At 35.0% G+C, this 23,626-nt stretch overlaps 2 protein-coding genes across 2 annotated transcripts; both read left to right on the plus strand.

Moving 5' to 3' along the window:
• The first annotated feature begins 577 nt into the window (after positions 1-577).
• LOC122298533 (putative 3,4-dihydroxy-2-butanone kinase) lies at positions 578-14,627 on the plus strand. Its single transcript, XM_043108324.1, has 20 exons — positions 578-855; positions 2,526-2,599; positions 2,688-2,751; positions 3,234-3,346; positions 3,450-3,497; positions 3,857-3,928; positions 4,034-4,123; positions 4,671-4,844; positions 5,122-5,205; positions 5,833-5,888; positions 7,103-7,233; positions 7,307-7,399; positions 7,710-7,774; positions 9,651-9,794; positions 9,889-9,929; positions 10,388-10,471; positions 10,569-10,642; positions 10,757-10,869; positions 10,948-11,043; positions 14,181-14,627. Exons 1-20 carry the CDS (start codon positions 816-818, stop codon positions 14,307-14,309), a joined length of 1,785 nt encoding a protein of 594 aa, XP_042964258.1. The 5' UTR covers positions 578-815; the 3' UTR covers positions 14,310-14,627.
• Positions 14,628-16,452: 1,825 nt separating this feature from the next.
• LOC122298534 (calmodulin) lies at positions 16,453-20,316 on the plus strand. The gene is made up of 4 exons (XM_043108325.1): positions 16,453-16,636; positions 18,965-19,122; positions 19,742-19,822; positions 20,002-20,316. Exons 1-4 carry the CDS (start codon positions 16,561-16,563, stop codon positions 20,134-20,136), a joined length of 450 nt encoding a protein of 149 aa, XP_042964259.1. The 5' UTR covers positions 16,453-16,560; the 3' UTR covers positions 20,137-20,316.
• Positions 20,317-23,626: the final 3,310 nt, after the last annotated feature.

Here is a 23,626-nt window from a genome sequence, read left to right on the forward strand (position 1 = left end):
CGTTCTCTTTAGAGGGAATGTGTGTCCCCAAAAACAAGCAACACATAGGATGAAGGCCAACAATCTTTTAAATCACGGTCGGTCAGACAATGAGATAGATAAGAATTATGTGAATAATAATAAAATTATGTGAATTAAGATGTTTTATTAAGTTTTAAAAAATAAGAGAAAAAATTAAATAAAAATATTATAAAATTAAAATATTATTAAAGTATAATTTTTTAATTTGTTTTGAAATTTGAAACAGTAATATATTTTTTTTTCATATTTTGTTTAAAAGTTTGAAAACTTTATAATAATTAGATAAAAAAATTAAGATTTAAAATTAAAAAGTATTTATATTTAAATAATTTTTTAAAATAAAATTATAAAAAATATTAAGATAAAATGAGATGAGATGAATCTTCCCAAAGTCAAGCAAGCACTCAGATTTTGAGAAGGGTTGACCTTGTAATTTCACATTGGAGGGTCAGTTGTCAAAATGTAGTTGGTATGGTTTGGAAGTTACGAATTAAAAAAAAAATGTAATCGAGAAGTTCATTCACTTCGACTCAATCACTCTTGAGGTGTAACTTTATCCACTACCAGACCAAGGACATTTCCGTAATTAATGGACAAGCGATGTTGGCTTGCTCGGACAAGCAAACCCCATCTTCTCTCTCTCTGTGCCCCTTGACCTTCAAGCAACAAACCCGCACTGGCACCTGGTGCGTGTCAATGTGTGTGTGACGCAGACTCTCTCTCTCTCTCTCTCTCTCATTTTTCATGCGAAAAACCAACAGTTTTCGCTAGGTAGAGCTTGTCTCGTTGACGACATGGCTTTCCGAGGCAAGAAGCTCATCAACGATCCCAACGGTTCGCATTTTCACCCTTATCTATCTCTCTCGCGCTTGTTTCTTCGCATTTTCTTTTCCTACATTTTTTAGGATTTTTGGTTTGCATAGTAAAATTTATGTGCGATTCTTGAGTTCCTTCTATCTGATCGGTTGCCGAGAAAACCGGCCGGGGAGAACTAACAGGTACGAGAAGGGAAATGCGACTGTGCTGTTTTTCTTTCTTTTGGTTTTTTTATGATCAAATTCGTTCTTATTTATATTCCACGAAATCTTTGACTTTTTGGCGTTATATCAATTGGCTTAATAATTATTTTCATGCTCAGATTTCGTTGTTGATGCTCTGTATTTTAAGTTCGTTAGGCTGAAGGTAGCTATGAATTTAGGTTCGTGATCATCTGTTTGTTTACCGAGAGAATTTTAAAAAATGCGAGTATTACGATTATTATTTTTGTGTGGTTTTCTTGGAAACTGTTGCTTACTTGCGTTTTCTGTAATGATTTATGAATATTTTCCACCTTCAACTCTATTATAACTGTCTGTTTTGGAGAGAAATCCACTTTGGCTTACTGATGTTTGGTTGCCGAGAAAAGTTAGGACAATCTCGAATGCTCTGTTTCATGTTGTTTTTGGGAACTTAAAAATGTTAAATGACATTTAGAGATTCTCTGTTCTTGCCTGTTTGCTGAAACTGAATGGGGACTTAAGGCCGAGATAAGGATCCCTTGTTCTTATTCACTGAAAAACCAATATCTGATATTTTGTTTTCTCTGGGTACATTTAGTCCTCGGAATAGACCCCTACAAAAAATGGAGAGTTAAGGCAGGTTCTGAGGTTAATCAAAGGCTAAAGAAAGAATGAGTCCCTTGGGAGGCAGACCAAGGCATTCAAATAAAAAATTTCTAAGGAGAATAGCAATTGTAAGTCAGACAGTTACTAGGAAGTGCTATTTAAGGTTTAGTTTTTTTTTTTGATAGGTAAAGTAAGATTTTATTGAGGTTTAGTTTTTCTTCCTGCCCCTATTGTTTTCTCCTCAAACAAACAAAGGGCCAAGGAATGTTTTGTGGCATCTGGACCTCATAGGACGAATGTTCCCTCTTGTACTTATTTTAGGGTTGAATAATTTTACAATGAAGTAAATCATAATGAATATTCACACTAGTAAATTCTAGCTCTAGTTAACTAACATGCAAGTGCTTCTTGACCTAAAAAGACTATTTAGATATAGTAGGAAAAGTACTGAAACACAAAAAAGAGTTTTCTTTTCATTCTTCTTTTCTATTTCATCTGTTTCTTCTTATGACTTTGGGATAAGGGTTAGCGTTGTTCTTTTTTACGTAACATTTAAGGGTTCTATTCTTATTCATTAGTGAGTCATGGTTCTATTTACTCAAAAAAAAAAAAAAGTCGTGGTTCTCTTTGACTTTACGTATGTTATAAGAGACGAGATTGGGAAAGGAAGAAACTTATATTAACCTTCCTTTCCTAAGCAATATTTCCTTTCTGTCATTCTTTTGGAGGTATAGATTGAGTGTTAGGGAATTTGTCTTTTCCCTTGTGCAAGAACATCACTATTTTGATATTTTGGGTCGTGCAAGTGAAGCAACGAGTTACAATAAAAAGAGTAATACGATGTAGTCTTTGTTAATTGGGTCTTAGTTTTCTTGTTATTATGGTTGCATACTGTTGCAGATGTTGTAACTGAGTTCATCGAGGGACTTGTGGAAACATATCCTGGGCTGCAGTTCTTAGATGGTTTTCCTGAGGTGATTTATATCTCTAAGATTTTGTTAAGGAGCTTATTTACATAAAATTAGTTTTATTATGACATTGTCCTCCTATATTAACACACAGGTGAAGGTTGTATTACGTGCTGATGTTTCTAGTTCAACATACGATAAAGTTGCAATTATATCAGGTTAGAGACCATGAAATTTTTTGCACGGTTTTCATTTTAGTTTCACCCATCATGCTCTTATTGTCTAAAGCAGCTACTATGATTAAAAAAAATGGTTGAACGTTTTTTAAATACACAACTGTTAGCAGTGAGTTAATGTTATACTGAATTCTAATTTATTTTCTAAGAATTAATATTGAAGAGAGTGTTTTCTTCCTGCTTCTATTTATTTGCTTGAATACTGTTTCACAACCTCAGTAGTTCTTAATCACCCAAAAGGATAAATATGTGACTCGATGGTATGGATCATTGTGATTGACCTTTGGCCTTTGCAATTTGTGGGAGATAATACTTGACAAATCTAATCCATGACTTATAGTCCTCTTTTGTCTTTTGATGTAATACATTAAGATACAGTTGTTCGTATACTTACACCTGTTAGTTGCTGCAATTAAATTGGGCATCCTCGGAAGCCTTTTGTTACATTGATCTATCTCATACAGGAGGTGGAAGTGGTCATGAGCCTGCACAATCTGGATTTGTGGGGGAGGGGATGCTGACAGCAGCTATTTGTGGGGATGTTTTTACCTCTCCACCAGTTGATTCAATTCTTGCTGTATGATTTCATTTATTCTTATTATTGGACATGCATATGCATCACCCTATCAATAATTGTAATCACTCTTAGATGACTCTGATCAAGCCTACTTTTACTGCAGGGCATCCGTGCTGTAACAGGTCCTATGGGATGTCTTCTAATTGTCACGGTACATTATTTTGAAACGAGTACTTATTTTTTATATATCATGGTCTATGATTGCTTCTTTGTTCTGGGTGTCTAATGGCTTATGTCGATTCTGGGAAACCCTAGACCAGTTAAAAAGAGAAATAAAAAGGGGGTTTGAGAGAGAGACAGAGAGAGAGAGAGAGAGAAGAAGCAATAACATCTTCATTATAGGATGGCTGAAACCTAGTTGGAAAGAGTGGTGAGCTTTGTGAATGGTCTATTACTTGAGTGTGGTTAACTGTATAAGGTGTGGTTAACTGTATAAGGATGTTCTGATTATTGGAGTCATCTAGCTTTTGTACCTTGATTATTGGAGGCATTACAATCTGCTGTTGACAGAATTATACTGGTGATCGTTTGAATTTTGGTTTGGCTGCCGAGCAAGCAAAATCTGAAGGTTATAAAGTGGAGGTATGCTTTCATTTAAGTTTATGGTCGTAATCATCTTCTACATGGTTTGACCCAAAAGATATATGTATATATATATATATATTAACTGTTGTTGGCACCTTATAGACTGTAATTGTGGGGGATGATTGTGGTTTACCTCCACCTCGTGGCATAGCTGGACGAAGAGGATTGGCAGGGACTATTCTCGTTCATAAGGTCCTCCCTCTCTCTCTCTCTCTTCCCCCCTCAAAAAAAAAAAAAAAAAAAAAAAAAAAAACCAAAACAAAACTTGCACACTTGAAGAAACTTAGTGGCATGTGCATTTGCATCAATCTTGAACCAACTCCAAGCTCTTTTTTCCCTTATCTGTGTTGCTCTTTTTATCTGTCTTTCTTTATTCTTTATGCAGAACTTTTTGTATTATTAATTTTCTTCTTCCTTTGCTGATGACTTGTATGTTCGGTGTTTGACATATGCATGAGGATTTAAGCCCTGCATCAATGATTGAAAAGCAAAATTTTTTCTTGACCATGCAGTTAGAGCATGAGTTGTAAGTAATCCATTGTTTGAGGCAGTAAAAGATCCAAAAGAAAAATTACATTCTTGTATCTCAGTTTCAACAATATCCTTCTTGTATTCTATTTTCCTCTTGTGACTCATGGCTTGTTATATTAATTGAACAATATAATTTCCAGATTATTCTTTTCTAATGTTTCATCTTACTAAATGTGTCACACAAATTCTTACCCTCTGTGAAAGACAGGTGGCTGGAGCTGCTGCTGCTGCTGGCCTTTCCCTTGCTGATGTTGCTGCCGAAGCAAAATGTGCATCAGAAATGGTTGGAACAATGGGTGTTGCTCTATCTGTTTGCACACTGCCTGGGCAGGTTACATCAGAACGTTTGGGTCCAGGGAAAATGGAACTTGGCCTTGGAATTGTATGTCATTTTCAACCGTCCCTTGTCTTTGAAATAAGAAATGCACTCTTTATTTATTTCAATAATTTTAAATTTGTTGTATTTTTAATACGTAAGACAATTTGGAGTTCTGTTTCTTTGCTGAGCTTATCTGTAGTTGATTACTTTTGCTCTATCCACTACTTTTTACTTGCTGATATTATTTATCAATTGCTCAGTTATACTTTTACTTCTAGAGTAATTAAATTCTTGTTCCACTTTTACATATCAAGCATGCTAAACATGCATTTCTGTACAGCATGGTGAACCTGGTGCTGCTGTGGCCGACATTCAGCCGGTGGATGTGGTGGTTTCTCATGTTCTTAATCAAATACTCTCACTGGTATGCCAAAGCATTTTACGTTCAACTCTTGTTTTAATATATGGCATGCTCACCCTTACTGATTTTTTTTTTTTTAATTTTTCTTAATGAAGACGCGTTCTAGGGTTCTGTATATTTTTATGCCAACGATCCTTGAGCACTTAGTCATTCGAAGTTTGACTTTCTGGACAAAATCTTCAAAGCAATCTTCTGCATCCTTTTGATGCTATTTGTGCTCTTTTTGGACTGAATTGGACTTATCTGGTTCATTTTTGAGTTTCTTAACAGCATGGTTTTTACTTTAGAACTTGGTTGTTTTGGAGGCTGCATACTTATGCTTATTATAGTGCTTAAGGACAGAAAAATAATCATATATTTGATGTAGCTGAGCATTCAATTAGAGATATCAGAGGGAGGCACCTAACTATTATGCAACTTCATTATGTCAATCAACGAGAAAGAATTTATCCTGAATATGTTATACTTTGCAGTAGCTTGTATATCTTTGCACCATGACTATATTTAAAATTTAAAATCACACACCGTATGTGATTAAGTTTACAGCATAAGGTTCTTTTTTTTTCTCATTTCCGAAAATTTTATAGCTCAAGTTGATGACCATTAGTCTAAATTATATAATCTTTGCAGGAAACCAACTATGTTCCCATTACACGAGGCAATAGAGTTGTTCTCATGATCAATGGGTAAGTGCCTGGATCTTCTTTTGTGCTTTAGATCAGAATTCACCTTATCAAGTTATGGGATTGACTGTTATTTGTGCTTTAGCATCATAGTAATCGACATTATATTAAATAGATACATGTTTTTGTGGATTGAATTTCTAGATTCTAGCTTTATGGTTGCAAATTGATAAAAAATAAAGTGAGCATCAAATCAGTGCAACTCAAACCAGAATGTCAGACAGATTACTTGTTTCTTAGACCTTCCAAAGGTTACAAGTTTGGGCCAAGCTTTGATGCTTTGAACCACTGATGCTGGTTTAATTCCTCATTCTTCAAGATCTGTTTTCTACCTCTAAATTTTTTCTCATTATTTCTTCCTAAACACCCTTTACCATTGAAGTTTTGCTCGGAATTGTGTTTTTTTCCTATTTCTTGTTTTTCTTATAAACCCTTTTCTGTGAATTTCTAGATCTTTTTGCATTTTCTGTTTCGGTGCACCTCTCGTATGCTTTCTATGTACTTGGGTAATGACCTTTTGTTCTTTAATAAAATCTACCTTATTTATAAAGAAGGGGCCTACAATCAACTTCTTTTAGATTTAATCAAAGTGAAGGTAACTGAAAATTGGTATTATTTGACAAATCTGACAACCTTTTATGATGTTTCTTTTTAACTCATTACATTTTTGATACTCCCAGCTGTTCCTGCCCCCATTACAATTTTTTTTTTTTGGTTACTATCTTTAATTTCAAATTACAAATCCTATGTTTTTCAATTGTCCAATCTGGATCAAATCTGTTCCTCTGCCACATTACAGAGTAAAATATATTAGATATTTGTGAACATAATTATACAAGGATTATAAAAATCGATCTGAACTTGCTGCTCTTGGCCAATGTTTTCAGAGTTTCCTGGTTTTCTAAATCAAAAACTTCAATTTTGTGCTGAACAGTGACCAAGTAATGTAATTTTAGTTTTCTTCAATCATTTTATTTGTTTCTAATGGATAATTAGTATAGCTGCTCTCTTATAAAAAAAAATTAGTATAGCTGCTCAGTTATTATGTTACATGTGCTGTTTGTTGTGCCATTGACTCTTTATAGGATGTTATTCCAAAACATAAACTTTTCCTGACTTTAGTTGCTCTGTTTCCTTATGATGGTCAACAATTTATCTGATGTTCCACTATCCTCATGGCACTCTTATTTTTGATAAATTTGTCCTTTGAATTGCAGGTTAGGAGGCACCCCTATAATGGAATTAATGATTGCATCAGGAAAAGCAGTGCCAAAATTACAGCTTGAACATGGACTGGCTGTTGATAGAGTGTATACAGGGTCATTTATGACATCTCTTGATATGGCAGGTTTGTTTATGCTGATAAGAGCATCATGCCTAAACTAATATTATGGTTCTCCTCAGCATCGTGTTTTTGTCAGGTTTTTCAATAACCATCATGAAGGCAGATGAAATTATTTTGCAACGTCTGGATGCTCCAACTAAGGCTCCATATTGGCCTGTTGGCGTTGATGGTCAGTGAATTGAACATTGCTTCCTCTTCTTAATTTCCCTAAATTTCCTTCTATATATGGGATTGTTTGAACATTGTTTGAGCATTCTGTCTAAACTAATAAAATGCTCCATAATGGCAAGCATAATATATATTGAACTAGTAATGAAAGAGTTTCCCATCTTTAGTAAAATTCTTATCATCTTATTTATGTGTGTACGAGTGTGTTGTGTACACGCGTAAGTGCATATATTTATGTATGCATGTATGTATGAGACAAGTTATACGCTACCTTGACTTTTATTGAACTTGAGAATTGTCTTTACTGGCAGGTAATCATCCACCTACCAAGATTCCTGTTCCAATGCCACCGTCTCGTTCAACAAAGAGTGATGAGGTATGCGTATGAAATTTATTTGTTACCCCCATGGAAAATCAGATTAAGATGATTGTACTATGAGAGACAAGTTTCTATTCACTGTCTTTGACACTTTTGATAACATTTTTTTATCTCTACAAACCTGGTTTGATTGTCGTGAGTTTCTGTAGAAAAATACGGCATCCTCGCTTTGAAATATATGGCAATATTATCAGTCAGTACGTGTAGGCACATGTGATGTAGTTGGGAAAATGTTGGAATGTTGGGCTGGTTTTAGGGATAATGGTATTACTTCCATTTATTTCTTTTACCATTTGGAGTGGCTAATCGTATTGAAAAGTTGTATAGAGCATTTTTGTTGGGTGGTTTGGGAGAGGGGAATATTTTTGTTGGGTGTTTTGGGAGAGGAGAATAAGATTCCTTTAGCAAGCTGGAAAAAAGTATGCTGTCCGATCGTTGACGGAGGCTTGGGGGTTAATAATTTGTGTAGTTTTAATAAGGCATTGTTGGGAAAGTGGTTGTGGAGATATATAGGGAAGAGGAAGCATTGTGGAGGGGGGTGATTGTTCAGAAGTATGGGAGTGATTGGGGGGGATGGCTTACTAAGGAGAGTAGGGGGTCTTAGGTTGTGAGTTTATGGAAGTTTATTAGTAAAGGATGGGATAATTTTGTGAAACAAGTCAAATTTGTTGTAGGTGATGGTTCAAGAGTTTGATTCTGGTTTGATGTTTGGTGTAGTGAGAATGCACTGTTTAGAGCTTTTCCGGCTGTTTTCAGGTTGGCTGTTAATCAGCAGGCCTCAATTTCAGAATTGACGAGTTACTCTAATGGAGAGGTGCATTGGGATGTTAGATTTTTCAGACACATCCAAGATTGGGAAATTGAGGAGGTTACTGATTTTTTTAGATTGTTGTATTCAGTGGATATTAGAAGACGTGACAGGGATCAAATGTTCTGGAGATATACAGCATCTAAAAAGTTTTCTGTTAGATCATATTATAAGATGTTGTCCGATCAGCATTACATTTCTTTTCCTTGGAAGAGTATTTGGAAGGCTCATGTTCCGTCAAAGGTTGATTTTTTTGTATGGACAGCAGCTATTGGGAATATTCAGACTATTGACATTCTGAGAAAGCGCGGAATGATTGTTATGGATTGGTGCTTCATGTGCGAGAAAGCTGCGGAATCAGTGGATTATTTACTTCTACATTGTGATGTGGCTAAAGTGTTATGGGATGGTGTGTTTTGAAGATCTGGACTGACCTGGGTTATGCCAAAATCAGTGGTAGATTTACTCGCATGTTGGCCTAGACTCAATACTTGCTCTCAAGTGGCAGCTGCGTGGAAGATTATTCCTTCATGCATTATGTGGTGTATTTGGTTGGAAAGGGATGCGAGGTGTTTTAATAATAGGGAACACGATGTAGAAGAACTCTGGAAATTTTTATGTGTTCCTTGTTTAGTTGGTTTTCGGGTATTGTACTTAATGGAGGGGCTGTCCATGAGTTTTTGTCCTTGTTCTTCTAGCATTAGAATGTATTTAGGCATTTATTTTGTATACATCCTGTGTACATAGGCTTCACCTCTTGCATTTGATGAATAAAATTTTTACTTATCAAAAAAAAAAAAATCGATTTATCACCACTGGTCTTCATTTCTGTCTTTGCTTTCTCTGTCACATTCAAAAACGATTTATCACCACTGGTCTTCATTTCTGTCTTTGCTTTTTCTGTCACATTCTGGAGCACAATTGCCATTCTTGTGATGCTCTGATTTAATTTATTTTCTATTTCTAAATTACTTATTATTTATTTATTATTATTATTATTTTTTATGTTTTTCCTGTTTACACATGACTATTCTATTAAATCTGTCTGCTGATGCTTTTGATTAGGCATTAAGTCAACCACGGCAATTGAATCAACAAGGCCAGATTCTTGAGGTTGCTATTGAAGCAGCAGCAAACGCAGTTGTCAATCTTAGGGAAAGTCTGAATGAATGGGATAGCAAAGTAGGTGATGGTGACTGTGGGTCAACAGTGAGTCCTTAGTAGCCCTTTCACCATTTCCGATATATTGCTTGTGCATTATGTAGTATGTATCATGCCGTGTCTAATTTATCTGCTTCTGCAGATGTATAGAGGTGCAACAGCAATTCTGGCGGAAATAAAAAAGTAAGTTGTTCACTTTGACTAGATTTAGAAGACAAAATCCACAGTTGCAATCTTATCATTGAGAAGAGGCTAGAAGTATCAAACTTATTCATCCAAGATGCCATTAGATATGGTGGTAAAGTTTGTCATGTGTTTGCCTTACCCTGAGCCTGCCTTTCTCCTCAAAGACCATTTTATCTTCTTCAGCACCCAATAAAGGAAAAAAAGCAAAAAGGAGAAAAAAAAAGTAAGTGGATAAATCGAAAATGGCTTAAGATTAAAAAAAAGAAAAAAAGAAAGAAAGAAAAGGATAAATGGAAGATGGTGAAGTATTGTATTTTCATTACGCACATCATCATAGTTCAGAGGTTGCACATATTTGCAGTTACTGAATACAATGTTAATTATTTTTCTCCCAGATTATGATCATTCCAAAATAAGCTAAATTCAGTGTATTAATTTCTATTTTCTGTTCCCAGTTACCCTCTGAATGATGCTGCAGAAACAGTGAACGAAATTGGATCATCTATTAGAAGAGTTATGGGAGGAACTAGTGGGATCCTGTATTTTTCTTTATCTGGATCTTTACTTGATTGATTTTGACAAATTGATTCATTCACGTTAGTCTGAAAAATCATTTCATCTCTCATTTTGAAACAGATATAGTATATTTTGCAAGGCTGCATATGCACAGTTGACAGCAAGCTCCCAGTCAGTTGTCACTGCAAAACAATGTGAGATAATCATCCCATTGTCATAATCTTCAGAGTTGCACATTCACTCATTGAGTTTTTATTTTTTATTTATTTTTATATTTTACATTTATTATTATTATTTTTTTAATTCAGGGGCTGAAGCACTTGAAGCTTCCATCGCAGCAGTCAGTAAATATGGGGGAGCTAGTGCTGGTTATCGCACATTGTTAGATGCCCTTATTCCAGCATCAGCAATACTTCAGGAGGTCATTACCAATGATCATTAGCATCTGTTTCATAATCAGTGTGGCCTTAAGGACTAATATAGTAAACTTTGCATACAGAGGTTAAATGCTGGGGATGATCCTTGCACTGCTTTTGTTCTCTCGTCTGAAGCAGCATTGGCTGGAGCTGAATCAACCAAGCACATGCAAGCACAGGTGATATGCTTATTGATTCTTTTCCTATTTCATTGGGATTAAGCCTCTTTGTCTTGGCATTATTTCTTGTCAAAGGACATGAAAACAAGCAGCCTTTGAACGCATCTGCATGTTCCTTACATGACCCTCAATTAAGTTGGAAACGATTTCAATGAATCCTGTCAGCAGTGGTGGATCTAGGGGGATGGGGACCACCCCTCCCCACCTCCCTTCCTCGACCCTTGAACCCTATTAAAAAATTCTTTCTAGACCCCAGAAGTACAATAACCCCTTTAACTCTGAAAATTTTTTATTATTTTGAAAAAGTTCTAAAAATCTATATATTTTACAATTTAGCCCCAACCCTTATAAAATAATTGGATTTTTTCAATATTTTGACCCAAAAGATTCTCAAAAACCTGTCAGGATGCAGCCTTGTGGTTAAAGGCAGGACTAAGATGAACTATAGACACAGGCGTCTTCTGTTCAATTTTGCACTAGGACCTGAACACGGTTCAATTTTTCCTTCCTTTCATTTTTTTTTTCTCTGATCTCTCCATCCACAACTTAAAAGAGTAACATTGAATATATATTTTTCAGCTATCTATAATTTCCGATCTTTTCACTATCATAAACATGTACCATATATCCCTCTTAGTTGATGAATATATTGATAATATTTTTGGTAACGTGAAATGTGTTTATAATATTGTTAAACAAAGTTTTATTGATCATAGGAATAGGCAAAAGCTAGGTATACGGGACATATACAAAAGCATCGCCTTAGCGTGCTAGTTCAGTGATATAAGAAAATCATGGAAACTCATTTCATTGAAATCAATTACAACCAACCAATGAAGTAAAGTATTGATAAACAATGTCCTAAGCTCTTTCATTGATTGCTATCAATCTTCGAAGCTTTTGTCATTCCTTTCCTTTCAAATGCACCACCATAAGTATATTGGGACCATCTTCCATATTGTTGCAATATGAGAGTTACCCTTAAGGCCTCAACAAAAAGCTTAGAGATCGATCACCCTTCTTGGCATTAGTCCCACCTGAGTGAAGAAGTTGTTCCATAATGTCGTGGCAATCTCACAATGAAGCAATAATTGATCAACTGACTCCCCACTTTTTTGCACATGCAACACCACTTCGTGATAATGAATCGATGTTTCCTTAAGTTGTCAAGTGTGAGTATCTTCCCCAATGAAGCTGTCCATACAAAGAAGAGTGCCTTTAATGGTGCCCTTGTCTTCCAAATGCTCTTCCTTGGGAATGAGTTAGTTGTATGTGTGTGCATGGCTTGATAGAAAGAGCGGACAGTGAACTTCCTTTCTGCCCCGTTTAGATTTGGAAAACATCTCAACTCATCTCATCATTACAACTTTCCCAAATTCCCACACAAAATATAATAAACAATTTAATTTTTTCAAAGCCTAATTCAACTTTTTCAAATCCCAAAATAATAATAATATTTTATTTAACTTTTATCTTTCATTTAAAATCATCTCATCTCAAAATCCAAACTAGCCTGCTAGAAAATCTTGTCATCAACTTCTCTCCTCATGCAGGTGGAAAATATGATATCATAAAATTCCAATATTGTGTCAACCTCCAAATCATGTGCATTTCTGAAAAAAGTGACATTCCATTGAGGAGTGCACCATTTGATGTAACCAACATGTCCGCAATCGAGGCTTCTTTCATTCTTGCTATGCCATAGACTTCTGGATAAGCTTCTTTGAGCGGCCTATCTCTACACCATATGTCATGCCAAAATTTGATTTTGAGTCCATCACACACAAACCGAGTGTTTCTAAAGTAGGCATCCCATCCTCTTCTTATGTGCTTCCAAAGCCCCACATATGGCCCGCTTACCTCATTTGAGCTCCAACCTCCCCATACTTCATTGTACTTCAAGTTTATGATGTTTTTCCACAAGGTCCCCATAAATTACTTATACCCAGTCCTCCTAGCTAGCCAGTTTCTGCTCCATTTTCTCTAATACATCATTCCAAATTGATTTCGATTTGATTGGTGCACCCAAGGGTGGCCAAGATATTTCATCAGCAAATGAGATATCTTACATCCCAAGATGGAAGCCAAGCTCTCCACATTAGCAACATCTCCCGCGAAAACATACCTTACTTGGAAAAATAATTAAACATATGCAGAAGATCATGCTTATGCATTTTCTGTTCTTTTGGCAATACTTTCAAGATCCAGACTGTTAGATTCTTTTATTCTTCCTTCATTTTAATTGGAATCAAGCCATGTATTCTAAAAGATTTACACTTTTGGGTGTTAATGTTGTCAATCACATGGACTCCTACATGGTTGTCATAATAGGTGCATATTTGGTATAGAAGATGACTCAAGCATTAAAGCACTTGTCTTAACCTTAGACCTTCATGAGTGACCTTCTGCTTAGTTGTATACTGTGGGGTTACTTGAGTTGTATGGGAGTCAGTGGCTTGGGCTTTTGGTACTGATTGTTACTACATGGTGCTTACCGGAGGTGACTCTTGATAGGTAAACTAAAGTGAGCTTTGTAAGGCCTGTGAGAATGAGATACACAATCACCATCACCAATGTAGTCCCTGACCATGGCCCACATGCTACTACAGAACCAGGGTCCACATGTTTGGCCCTCGCCAATTCTACTTGTGCCTGTTGGCCCTTTTTTGTCACGGAGTTGATCAGTCTGTTGGTTATCTTATGTTCCCTGCAGTTCAATGTAGAGTCATTACACCCAAAATAACTGTAGAAATGTCATGCAGGCTCGATATTCATGTACTTGTGACAACTTTTCTTACATGTAATCATCTCCTGTGTGACTCAATGACTATGTTACTAGGGGTTGGCACCAATGGTAAGGGCCTTGGTCTTAGGGGTATGCTCCCCAAGTCTAAGGTTTGAACCTTTAGGTATAAAATTTTTTGGGGGCCACGTCCTATTGATAAGAAGTCGATGATTTACTTGATCTATGTGGAGCTGCGTTACATGGGTTTGGGGTTTACCTAGTGCACTACACTAGGTGACATGTTTTAGCCCACATAATACTCATGCTTCGATAAATCTTTTACGTAGAAAGTGTCCGCATTCTTATGCATTGTATTCACCTTAATGGGGAACTGATAAGATAGATTTGGTAGGCTGGCCGTTCAACTTATGTCTCTGGGGAGATCCTTGCATCAGTTCCAGATCCCGGAGCAATGGCTGCAGCTTCGTGGTACAGAGCAGCAGCTGTAGCTGTCATGGAGAAGTACAGGGCTTCTTCATGAGCCAATGCATCTAGCTCCTCATGCAATTCCTGCTCCTTTTCAAGCAATTCCTGCTCCTTTTTTGCTGCGGAAGTTTTGCTCATGATTTTACGGTATTCGGACTAGTTAGGCTCTCCGCTTATGCTTTTTGTGCATAAAGCCGAGAGAGCGAGTCAGACTCATGCATCTCTTTAGATAAAATGTAACTTTGATTGATGAGTATTGGTAACTACAAGACAGAATAATATGGCATTGAAATCTGAGCATATGGGTGTAATTGAAATGGTTCAAAAATGTGATTTTTAATGGCCTATGTTAGATTGTTTTGTATGCATTAAATAACCCCTGAATCATGTCTTTTTCTTTTACGATTGCTGATGATACTTAGGTCTAGGATGAGTTATACTCTTCTAAATGCTCCATCCTGTTTCAAGAGGCTAGTGTGGTGGCTTTGTCTTCCATCAAAATATTAAGTGATGGATTTTGGCCATTTTTTATTTTATTTATTTCCTCAGTTTTAGTTTTAGTTTTTTATTTTATTTATTTTTATTGATTAATTTTTTAAAAATTATTTTTTTAAATTATAATTTAAATGAATATTATGGTTGAATGTCCTAAGCTTGTGTATAACATTACACTTATTTTAACACTAACCATTAAGCAGAAAAATTGTAGGAATCATGATCAAGATTTCAAGGCGGGCTTGGATACACAGATAAAATACAAACCATCTCATCTGAGTTTTACGACTTATTTTATCTGTGTATCCAACGGTTAAAACCATATATTTTAACTCATCTTGCTTTATTTCTACACTCTACATATTTATCCAGACAATTTTAAAACCCCCTTCTGACGCCCATATATCTCATCTCCTTTACTCCTACCCTTCCCCTTACACACACACAATTAATGCCATTATATTGCATATTTGCCTTATCTTGCCTTGACATAAGATCCCTTTTAATATATAAAATTGAGATTTAAAATATTTATAACTATTATTCAATAATTTTTAATTATTGGTTGGACCCACTCATTTATCAAATCTTAAAATGTAAAAATTATCTTATCTCTTTTCATTGTTCAAACACATATTTTTTTACCAACTATATCATTTCATTAACTCAAAAATCATACTATTATTCAAAATATCTTATCTCATCTCATTTGTACTATGTAATTAAATGAGATATAAATTTTCTTATAACTCTACGTAAAATTGAGGGTAGTTTTATAAAATTGAAAATTCATTTTTAATGAATTAGTACGATCAGTTTAAGTAGTTCAACAAACATAATTCATAATCCTTCTTTATTCCTTAGATAAGTTTTTTTAAACTTCTTTAAAGAAAAATCTAATGGTTGATGGAAAATGCTGCCACATTTAGTCAATAGATGCTTAAAGTGTGCAAGTTTTGTGTAGGCTTTTTGTAAAAAAAAAAAAAAAGAGTCTCATTAAAAAGAATAATTTATTTTATACTTTGATCTATTTTTTGACAAAAGGATTGTGCATGGCTTGTAGTTGGAGCTTGTATAAATTATTAATCTTGTAAAAAAAAAAAAAAGTAGACTCCATCACAAAAGTGTAAAAAGGTCTAAGCAAAATTTGTACACTATAAGCTTATAACTAAAAAAAAAAAAAAAACTCATTCCCAAATGGACAATGCTATGGTGCACACAGCACACCAAATGTGCATACAAGTGCAAATTGATTTTTTTTTTTTAATTTCTTTTAGGAAAATGATAATATGACTTTTAAATATGTCTATTAAATGTATCAATTCATATTTTTTTAATGGTTAAAGAAGTGATTATTAGTGAATTTATATTTATATTTATATTTTATTTTTTCTTAATGATTAACAATGCTTTTAAAAAAAAAGCAAAAACAAAAAAAATCATTTATACTATTGTACATATTTGCCTATTTGGGGTGCACATTTTGTGTGCATCGTAGCATTATCTTTTCTTTTAAGTATTTTTTAAATATTTTTAATCATTAAAAAAATAAAACTATATATAAATTCATTAATAATAATTTATTTTAACTATTAAAAAAATATATAAAAAATTAAAAAAATATAAATAAACATTATTTGGAAGTCGTCGTAGCACTTTCCATCCCAAATATCACACGTACGGACAGAGCGGATTTAGGTGTAGATTACGGTCAACACGTCTATAAAAACCCCTCTCTCTCTCTCAGTCTCTATTACTCGTTCTTTTCTTATACACATACACAAAGACCGGACTAGACTTCTGATTTTGAGATGGCGGAGCAACTCACGGAGGAGCAGATCGCTGAGTTCAAAGAAGCTTTCAGCCTCTTCGATAAGGATGGCGATGGTCCTCTATCTCACTCTCTCTCTCCGTTTCTTTTCTCTTTCCATTTGCAAATCGAAGTCGTATTTCTATACCAGAGTAGATCATGACTTACTTGGATCTTGAATCTTTTCTTACGCTCTAGAACTTATTCCTTTTTTTCTGCCTTCCTCTCTCTTTTTAGTTTATTATAATTTTTCGGCTGTTTATTTGACTGTATTGGACTAGTCGTCTTTGTTCTCTGACCATTGTTTGTCATTCAACTCTCATCTTCATGTAATTTTTTTCAATTGTCTTGTGAAGTTTCTCACCTCGAGGAAATGAAACTCACATCTGTCTGTGGATACACCTTTAAGAATTGGCTAATTTTTCCCCAGTACTGTTAGTCATCCTTCAAATTATGATGTGTTTTTGTCTTTTTCTGGACTTGTCTTTTGTAAGAATCTAATTTTGTTAATCTATATTGAAATTGTTTTAATCTTGCTTCATACTCGATCACTCATTCTATGCCGCACACCTTCCACATCACATTAGATTTTATTTGTAAGATTTATATTTTAAAATTTATCTTCTAAATCAAGTTGTGCAGCGTGTAGGCTTTAGAATAACATTTTTGCTCATTTTTTTCCTACACATTTCCTAAAGACAATCTAAAACGTCATGTCCACAAAAATTATGAAACGGCCGCTAATTTTAATCTTGCTTTGTTTTTTAATGCCACCACGTTATGAAACGGCAGCTACTTTTTAGGCGGCTTTTGAGATTTCTATCATGTATTATAAATTTGCTTCTTGACGGGGCTTTTCCTTGGTTGATTCAGTTTTAAAAAGCCAGAAGCTACTTTGCGTTTAGAAAAGAGTATTTCAGTTATTATTTTATCGATTTTGGGAAGTAGCTTTTGCATTATAAATTGCTTTTAAGTTTTAAGATGCAGCCCAAGCGCTGCCTTTTGGTTTTCAAGGGTGTTTCAACTTTTTAACGGCTATTGAGAAGCAGCCGAAGTGTTGCTTCTTGGCTGGACTTTCCGAGTGTGTTTCATTTTAAAAAGCATAGCCGCTTCATAAAATTGGCCAAAAGCTGAAAAATCTTTTACTAACACGAAGTTGTTTGGCTATTGAGAAATAGTCCTAGCATTGCTAAGGGTGATCTAGTTTAGAAAAGAAAATGCTACTAGTATCACATATAGAAATCCAAATACTTTTATCTTTATCATTAATTTGTGATCCCATTTTTAACCCTTAGGGGTTGGCTCAAGTGGCCTTGGTCTTAGTAGTATGCGTCCTCCAAGATCCAAGGTTTGAATCCCACTGTATGCAAACAATTTCTAGGGGTCATCAAATTGGTGGATTTTTCACTTAAATTAGCAGAGGATACTTGGGGACTAAATTACCAGAGGATACTTGTGGACTGTGCACCCTTGGGATTAGTCATGATGTTGTTTCCGGACACCCGGTGCCAATAAAAAAAAAAAAAAAAATTGGTGTTGCCATTTTTGAGAAGCAACCCTTTGTGAGGCTTTTGAAAAGCAGAAGCTGCTTGCATCAAATTTTCGTAAGCCAAAGATGGTCTAGATTTTCACCAATTTTCTTAAGCTACTTTGGAGGAGTAATCCAAGAATCAGAAACCCTGGTTTTTGGTGGGCTTTTTCCATGGGTGCTTGATCATTTAAAAAGTAGAAGCTACTTGCAAATCTCCATTAGTAAACCAAGGACTTCTAGATTTTTGACAATTTTATGAAGCAGTCCAAGGTTTTACTCAGAGAAGCTGAGTTTGTTGCATTAGTTAAAAGCTGTAGGCTTTACAAACTGGCCCCAAGGCCATTAGCCCACTGATGTTTTAGTATAGAACTCGAGACAAATCGTGCATCTATATAAACATGGAAATTCACCTGGTCTGGGTATAGAATATTTTTTATTGAGATGTCATGTTTCGCATTATAATCACTTGTTCCTGAGTGTACTGTTATACCAATAGTGAATGGCCATAATATTGCTGAAAATAACGGATAGGAGCATTTGCTGATTTATATAAAAGAATATGTAGTGAGCCATTGCAAAAGGAGCACGTGCAGGTCATTTGTGTTATAGAGTTGAGAGTTGTGCAGATCCTTTTTGTCACAGGCTCTCTATCCTTTTTTTTTTCCTGGCCGCCTTAGCATTGTGATTGTAAAATTTCCCATATTTCTCTGAAACATAGAAGGTCTTGAATAGATTTGTGACAGTGGGATATAAGGTATTTCTTTTCCCTTCTTGGGTGCTTTCTCTTATATAACACCTAGCATTTGAGTTGAAAAATGACATAAACAATAATTTTAAAAGAGAAGACCTTTGTTCTGATGATTTGCTTCTATAGGCTGCATTACAACAAAAGAGTTGGGAACAGTCATGAGATCTTTGGGGCAAAATCCTACTGAAGCTGAACTGCAGGATATGATCAGTGAAGTTGATGCTGACCAAAATGGCACAATTGATTTCGCTGAGTTTCTAAATTTGATGGCACGGAAAATGAAGGTCAGCCAATTATATTTATGTTAATGTCATACTCTGCTCATTTCAGAGACCACTTGACTCTTACTTTATGGTGCTTGCTACAATTTAAAGTTTCCCTTCCTGGGATGAGATTTCTGTGGTAGACTCATAATTGATGTCTTTCCAATCAATGTGCTGCATTTTCATCTTATTTATCATCTGTCCATGTTTTGGTCGGTTCGTTAGCTGGACTGGTAATTTTCTCCATAACTATCTTGTTTGAAAATTTAGAGTGGAAATGTAGATGCGATACTTGTTTCTATTTTTTATTTATCTGCCAATGCGTCAGACTATTGGTTGAAAATTACTTAGCTGATCCTAGATTTGTGAAACCCTATTAGTTTTATTCCTAAATAACGGCAACAACCTTTTATTGTTGGCTCAATTCAGCCCTTTATTTTGCTTTGCCATGCCAAACTCATTGAATATATGGAGCTATAAAATTCATATTTTGCTCTGCCTGCTTGGGCGTATTTTCTAGCACATTTTCTTTTCCTTATTTTTGGATGTGAAAGAAATTTTGATTCTACTTTTTTCAAACTGTCGGTTTGTATAATTAAAAACATACACGGTTGTATTCACTTTCCTTTTCTCCTTCAAGGATACTGATTCTGAGGAAGAACTCAAAGAGGCTTTCAAGGTGTTCGATAAGGATCAGAATGGCTATATTTCTGCTGCAGAGGTAATTAAAACATATTGGCTTCTCTCTTTGATGCTGTTTTCACGTTGTATGGGGGAGGATTATACATGATTAAAACAATTTTCGATTTGCAGTGTAACTGCTTCCATCAGCCACTGGTTCTTTACTGCTTTTGAGATCTGTTTTCTAACTCAAGTGTAAATGGTTTTGTAATTTTTCAGCTCCGACATGTAATGACGAATCTTGGAGAAAAGCTGACAGATGAAGAAGTGGATGAGATGATCCGCGAAGCAGATACAGACGGCGATGGTCAGGTGAACTATGAGGAATTTGTGAGGATGATGCTTGCTAAGTGATCTCTGGCAGTTGTTTTCTTGTTTACAAGGTACGGATATGAGACACAAGTGGTTAATGTAGGACTACTAGTGGTATCTTGCTTAAGACTTTGTTGTATTGACCATAAAGTAGTCGTTGTCGTTGGCGTTGATGCTGATGCGGATTGGTCTTATTGCTTGATTGAATGTTTGTTTTTCTAATATGATTGTATCCATTCACTGTGTGGTATGATTTCTTTGGTAATGCTTCGAAAAATCAAGAAAAGAGCGAAAATCAGAATATTAATAGCACCATTGACTGGTGTATCTCTGCAAAAGTTGGTGCCTACGGATGTTAGAAATGGGGATACCGGCCATAAGCTAATGCTATATTCAATCCTTTTCTTGTATAGTGTTTGTTGAGCAGAGTGCCCATAAACTCTGCTTTGGAACTCCCTTTGTTACTGTCTCACGAAGATTCACATGACAAAGTTGCTCGTACTTAAAGGAATCTGTGCCCTGTTTGGAATTAGCTACTGAATTTTAATCTGTTTATGTTGTGTTGGCCTATTCCTATAAGATTTGCATTACTGTATTGCAATATTTTGCACTTTCATGTACTGATCAAAAAGACTAATGCTACTTATTATCGATATTACTATCATTCGCTCACCATCTCGTGAAGTGGGTATTAAATAATCAAAAAATTTTGTACAATCTTTTTTGCATACTCTATGCCCATTCCACTAATGTGATGATTGGCTGGTCACCTTTTTTAATATAAAATAATTACTTTGGCCAATCACATTAGTTAAGTGTATAAAGAGTACTCAAAAGTGATTTTATGTAGCAGAACTTTTAAATGATTAAAAATTTGTTATGAATATATATATATACACATATATACACACATATCAATTTGAACCATTAATACGTTCATATTTGGCCAATAAAATAGACAGAGATGGTAGGTAGGTAGGTCCACATGACCCTCACACGTCATTTTATAACATAAAATTATATAAGGGTTCTTATCTGCATCCCCCATCATCAGTTCTAATAGCGCACATTATGGCACCTAATTAGTCATTTTAAGTCCCTTTTTTTATTTTTTATTTCCTTTTCGAAAAAAGGAGGCTGAGGTTATTAGTATTCGATCCAAGATAATCGCATTGAAAGGGGGAGAATTAAATGTCATGATTGCTACTTAATCAATATAAACTACTTAGAAAAACTAATTCTTTAAGCTCTTTTGAAAATTTATTCATCCATCTTTGAAAGACTTAAGAAACTGCAATATTAATACCCAAAAGGTGTCACGCTCCAATAATAATTTTAATGTCCTTTCACGAGTGTCAAAAACCATTAAAACTTTAGACTAAGTACTCTTTATGTAAAATTATGTCAATTATATTTTTCAAAACTCCTAATATATATATATATATGAAAAATTTTATATACCATATTACAATCCTACTTTCATCCAATGCATTAAATATGATGTGGTACATTTATCACTATTGAATGATCATTTATTGCATACTTCTTTATAATTCAATAATGATAAATGTGTCACATTTTACTTAGTATGATGAAAATATGATGTAAATGTGATGTATAGTATTACTCAATTTAAATACCGTTTAGGGTTGTTCATCCGGGTCGGATTTTATCCGGCCTTGCCCGGAATCCGGTTATACCGGATTCCGGTTCCGGTTTTCGGCCCGGGTCAAATCCGGGCCGGCATCCGGATTTGAAAAACTGGATTAATCCGGTACGGGTACCGGATTTTAAATCCGGATCCGGGTTTAAAACCCGGTACCCGGGTTTTATAAACCAAAAAGAAAAAACCCTAGTTCTAGCGCCGTCCCCCACCCCTTCTGATTTCCCTCTCTCTCTCTCTCTCTCTCTCTCTCTCTCTCTCTCTCTCTCTCTCTCTCTCTCGGTCTCTGCTCTACGAAGACTACGATGAACTCCTTCGCCTCCCTCCCCAGCTTCTTCTTCGTCTTTCTGGTTCCAATGCCAGCCGTGTCCTGCTCCGAGGCCCAGCCTTGTTCAGACTGCTACCAGCAATCCGATCCGAAAGGTTGCAATATTTGAAAAAAAAAAAAATCCGGTTTTTGATTCGGAACCCAGATTTCCGGGTTGTAAAAATCCGGATTAATCCGGGTTTCGGACCGGGTCATAACCCGGATATAACTGGACCGGAACCCGGTCCGGATTTTGAATCCGGATTCCGGCCCGGGTATACCCGGATACCCGGTCCGAAACCCGGTTGAACACCCCTAATACCGTTCATGTATTGTTCATGTCCAGAGGTTAAGCGATTTCTTTTATGTCAATTAGCTATCCATTTTGTGCAACTTTATTTGCAAACTATCTATCAGAACTATTATCTTCTCTCTTAAAGATGTAACGTCGACTCTCTTTCTCCCCTTTAGACAAAGGTCATGATCTTCTTAAAAAAAAAAAAACATAGCTGTAATCATTTTACATTAATAAATGTAAATTATCATATTTAGAACCATTTAAACCACAGATGCAAATTTTCTTCTTTAATGTTGTGCCAAGTAGAGGCTTAGGTGGCTATAGTTGAATATCAAGGGTTTAATATGGTGTGTGATTGTTGTGCCTGTTTGGTATTGTGTTTAACAGATTTAAGAGGGCAAGAAGCAGTTCTAGTACCTTTTGTTTGGTAAATTTTACAAAAGTACGTAGTTTTAGACCAAAATTTCAATTTGAAAGTTTTTGTAAAAAGTGTAATTAGGAGAACATATATATATATGCTGTGTAATTTTCACTTTAATATATATAGCATATTGAAGCATTTTTTTAATTTAATTTTACCAAACAAGAATAACAACTATAAAAGCACTTCATATATATATATATATATATAAATATATATATATATTAAACTGTTTTAGTCTTTAGACACAAAAAAATCAGCATGTATACAAGAACCGCCTCATATATTTTCACATCTCTAATTATTATAATTTTATCAAATTTTTATATAAAATAAAATAAATAATATTTTATTCAATTTTATTCTAAGTCTATCAAATATTACAAGTCAATTATTGAACAAACAAAGTCAGTTGTTTTCAACTCCATCGTGGATACATTTGACCTCATGACTAGCTGGTTGAAAAATAGCATTCCAAAAGTAGTACATCTTAAGCTAGTAGTACATGTAAAAAGTAGTACACTCTTTTTACATGTCTAAAAGGAAAGAAGGTTACGAGAAATTAAAAATTTAAATCAAATTGAAAACTCAAAATTAAAAAAAAAAAAAAAATCCTAATATTTTTTACGAAGTGGCATTTTCGTAAAATTTTGAAAACCCTAATGGACTTTTAAGTGTTTAATTAGCCCTACCAAAAATACTCCATCGTCTAATTTCCTTCATGTCATATTGACTGGGCCTATACATGAAGACAAGCATGACCTATACATGACCTAATTAAAAGAACTAACACATGGCTGCATCCATCTTGGAAGATAAGCAAAAGTTACAACCAAACATACT

Source organism: Carya illinoinensis, chromosome 16 (assembly GCF_018687715.1).
Source record: "Carya illinoinensis cultivar Pawnee chromosome 16, C.illinoinensisPawnee_v1, whole genome shotgun sequence".
NCBI classification, from domain to species: Eukaryota; Viridiplantae; Streptophyta; class Magnoliopsida; order Fagales; family Juglandaceae; genus Carya; species Carya illinoinensis.

What these genes read in the sequence shown, in the direction of transcription:
- LOC122298533 (XM_043108324.1), top strand. Translation starts at nt 816, where the DNA reads ATGGCTTTCCGAGGCAAGAAGCTCATCAACGATCCCAACG. An exon ending in TTGGCCTGTTGGCGTTGATG is followed by an intron (nt 7,400 to 7,709) that starts GTCAGTGAATTG and finishes CTTTACTGGCAG; the next exon opens with GTAATCATCCACCTACCAAG. An exon ending in ATTCTGGCGGAAATAAAAAA is followed by an intron (nt 9,930 to 10,387) that starts GTAAGTTGTTCA and finishes TTCTGTTCCCAG; the next exon opens with TTACCCTCTGAATGATGCTG.
- LOC122298534 (XM_043108325.1), top strand. Translation starts at nt 16,561, where the DNA reads ATGGCGGAGCAACTCACGGAGGAGCAGATCGCTGAGTTCAAAGAAGCT. An exon ending in TGATGGCACGGAAAATGAAG is followed by an intron (nt 19,123 to 19,741) that starts GTCAGCCAATTA and finishes TTCTCCTTCAAG; the next exon opens with GATACTGATTCTGAGGAAGA. An exon ending in GCTATATTTCTGCTGCAGAG is followed by an intron (nt 19,823 to 20,001) that starts GTAATTAAAACA and finishes GTAATTTTTCAG; the next exon opens with CTCCGACATGTAATGACGAA.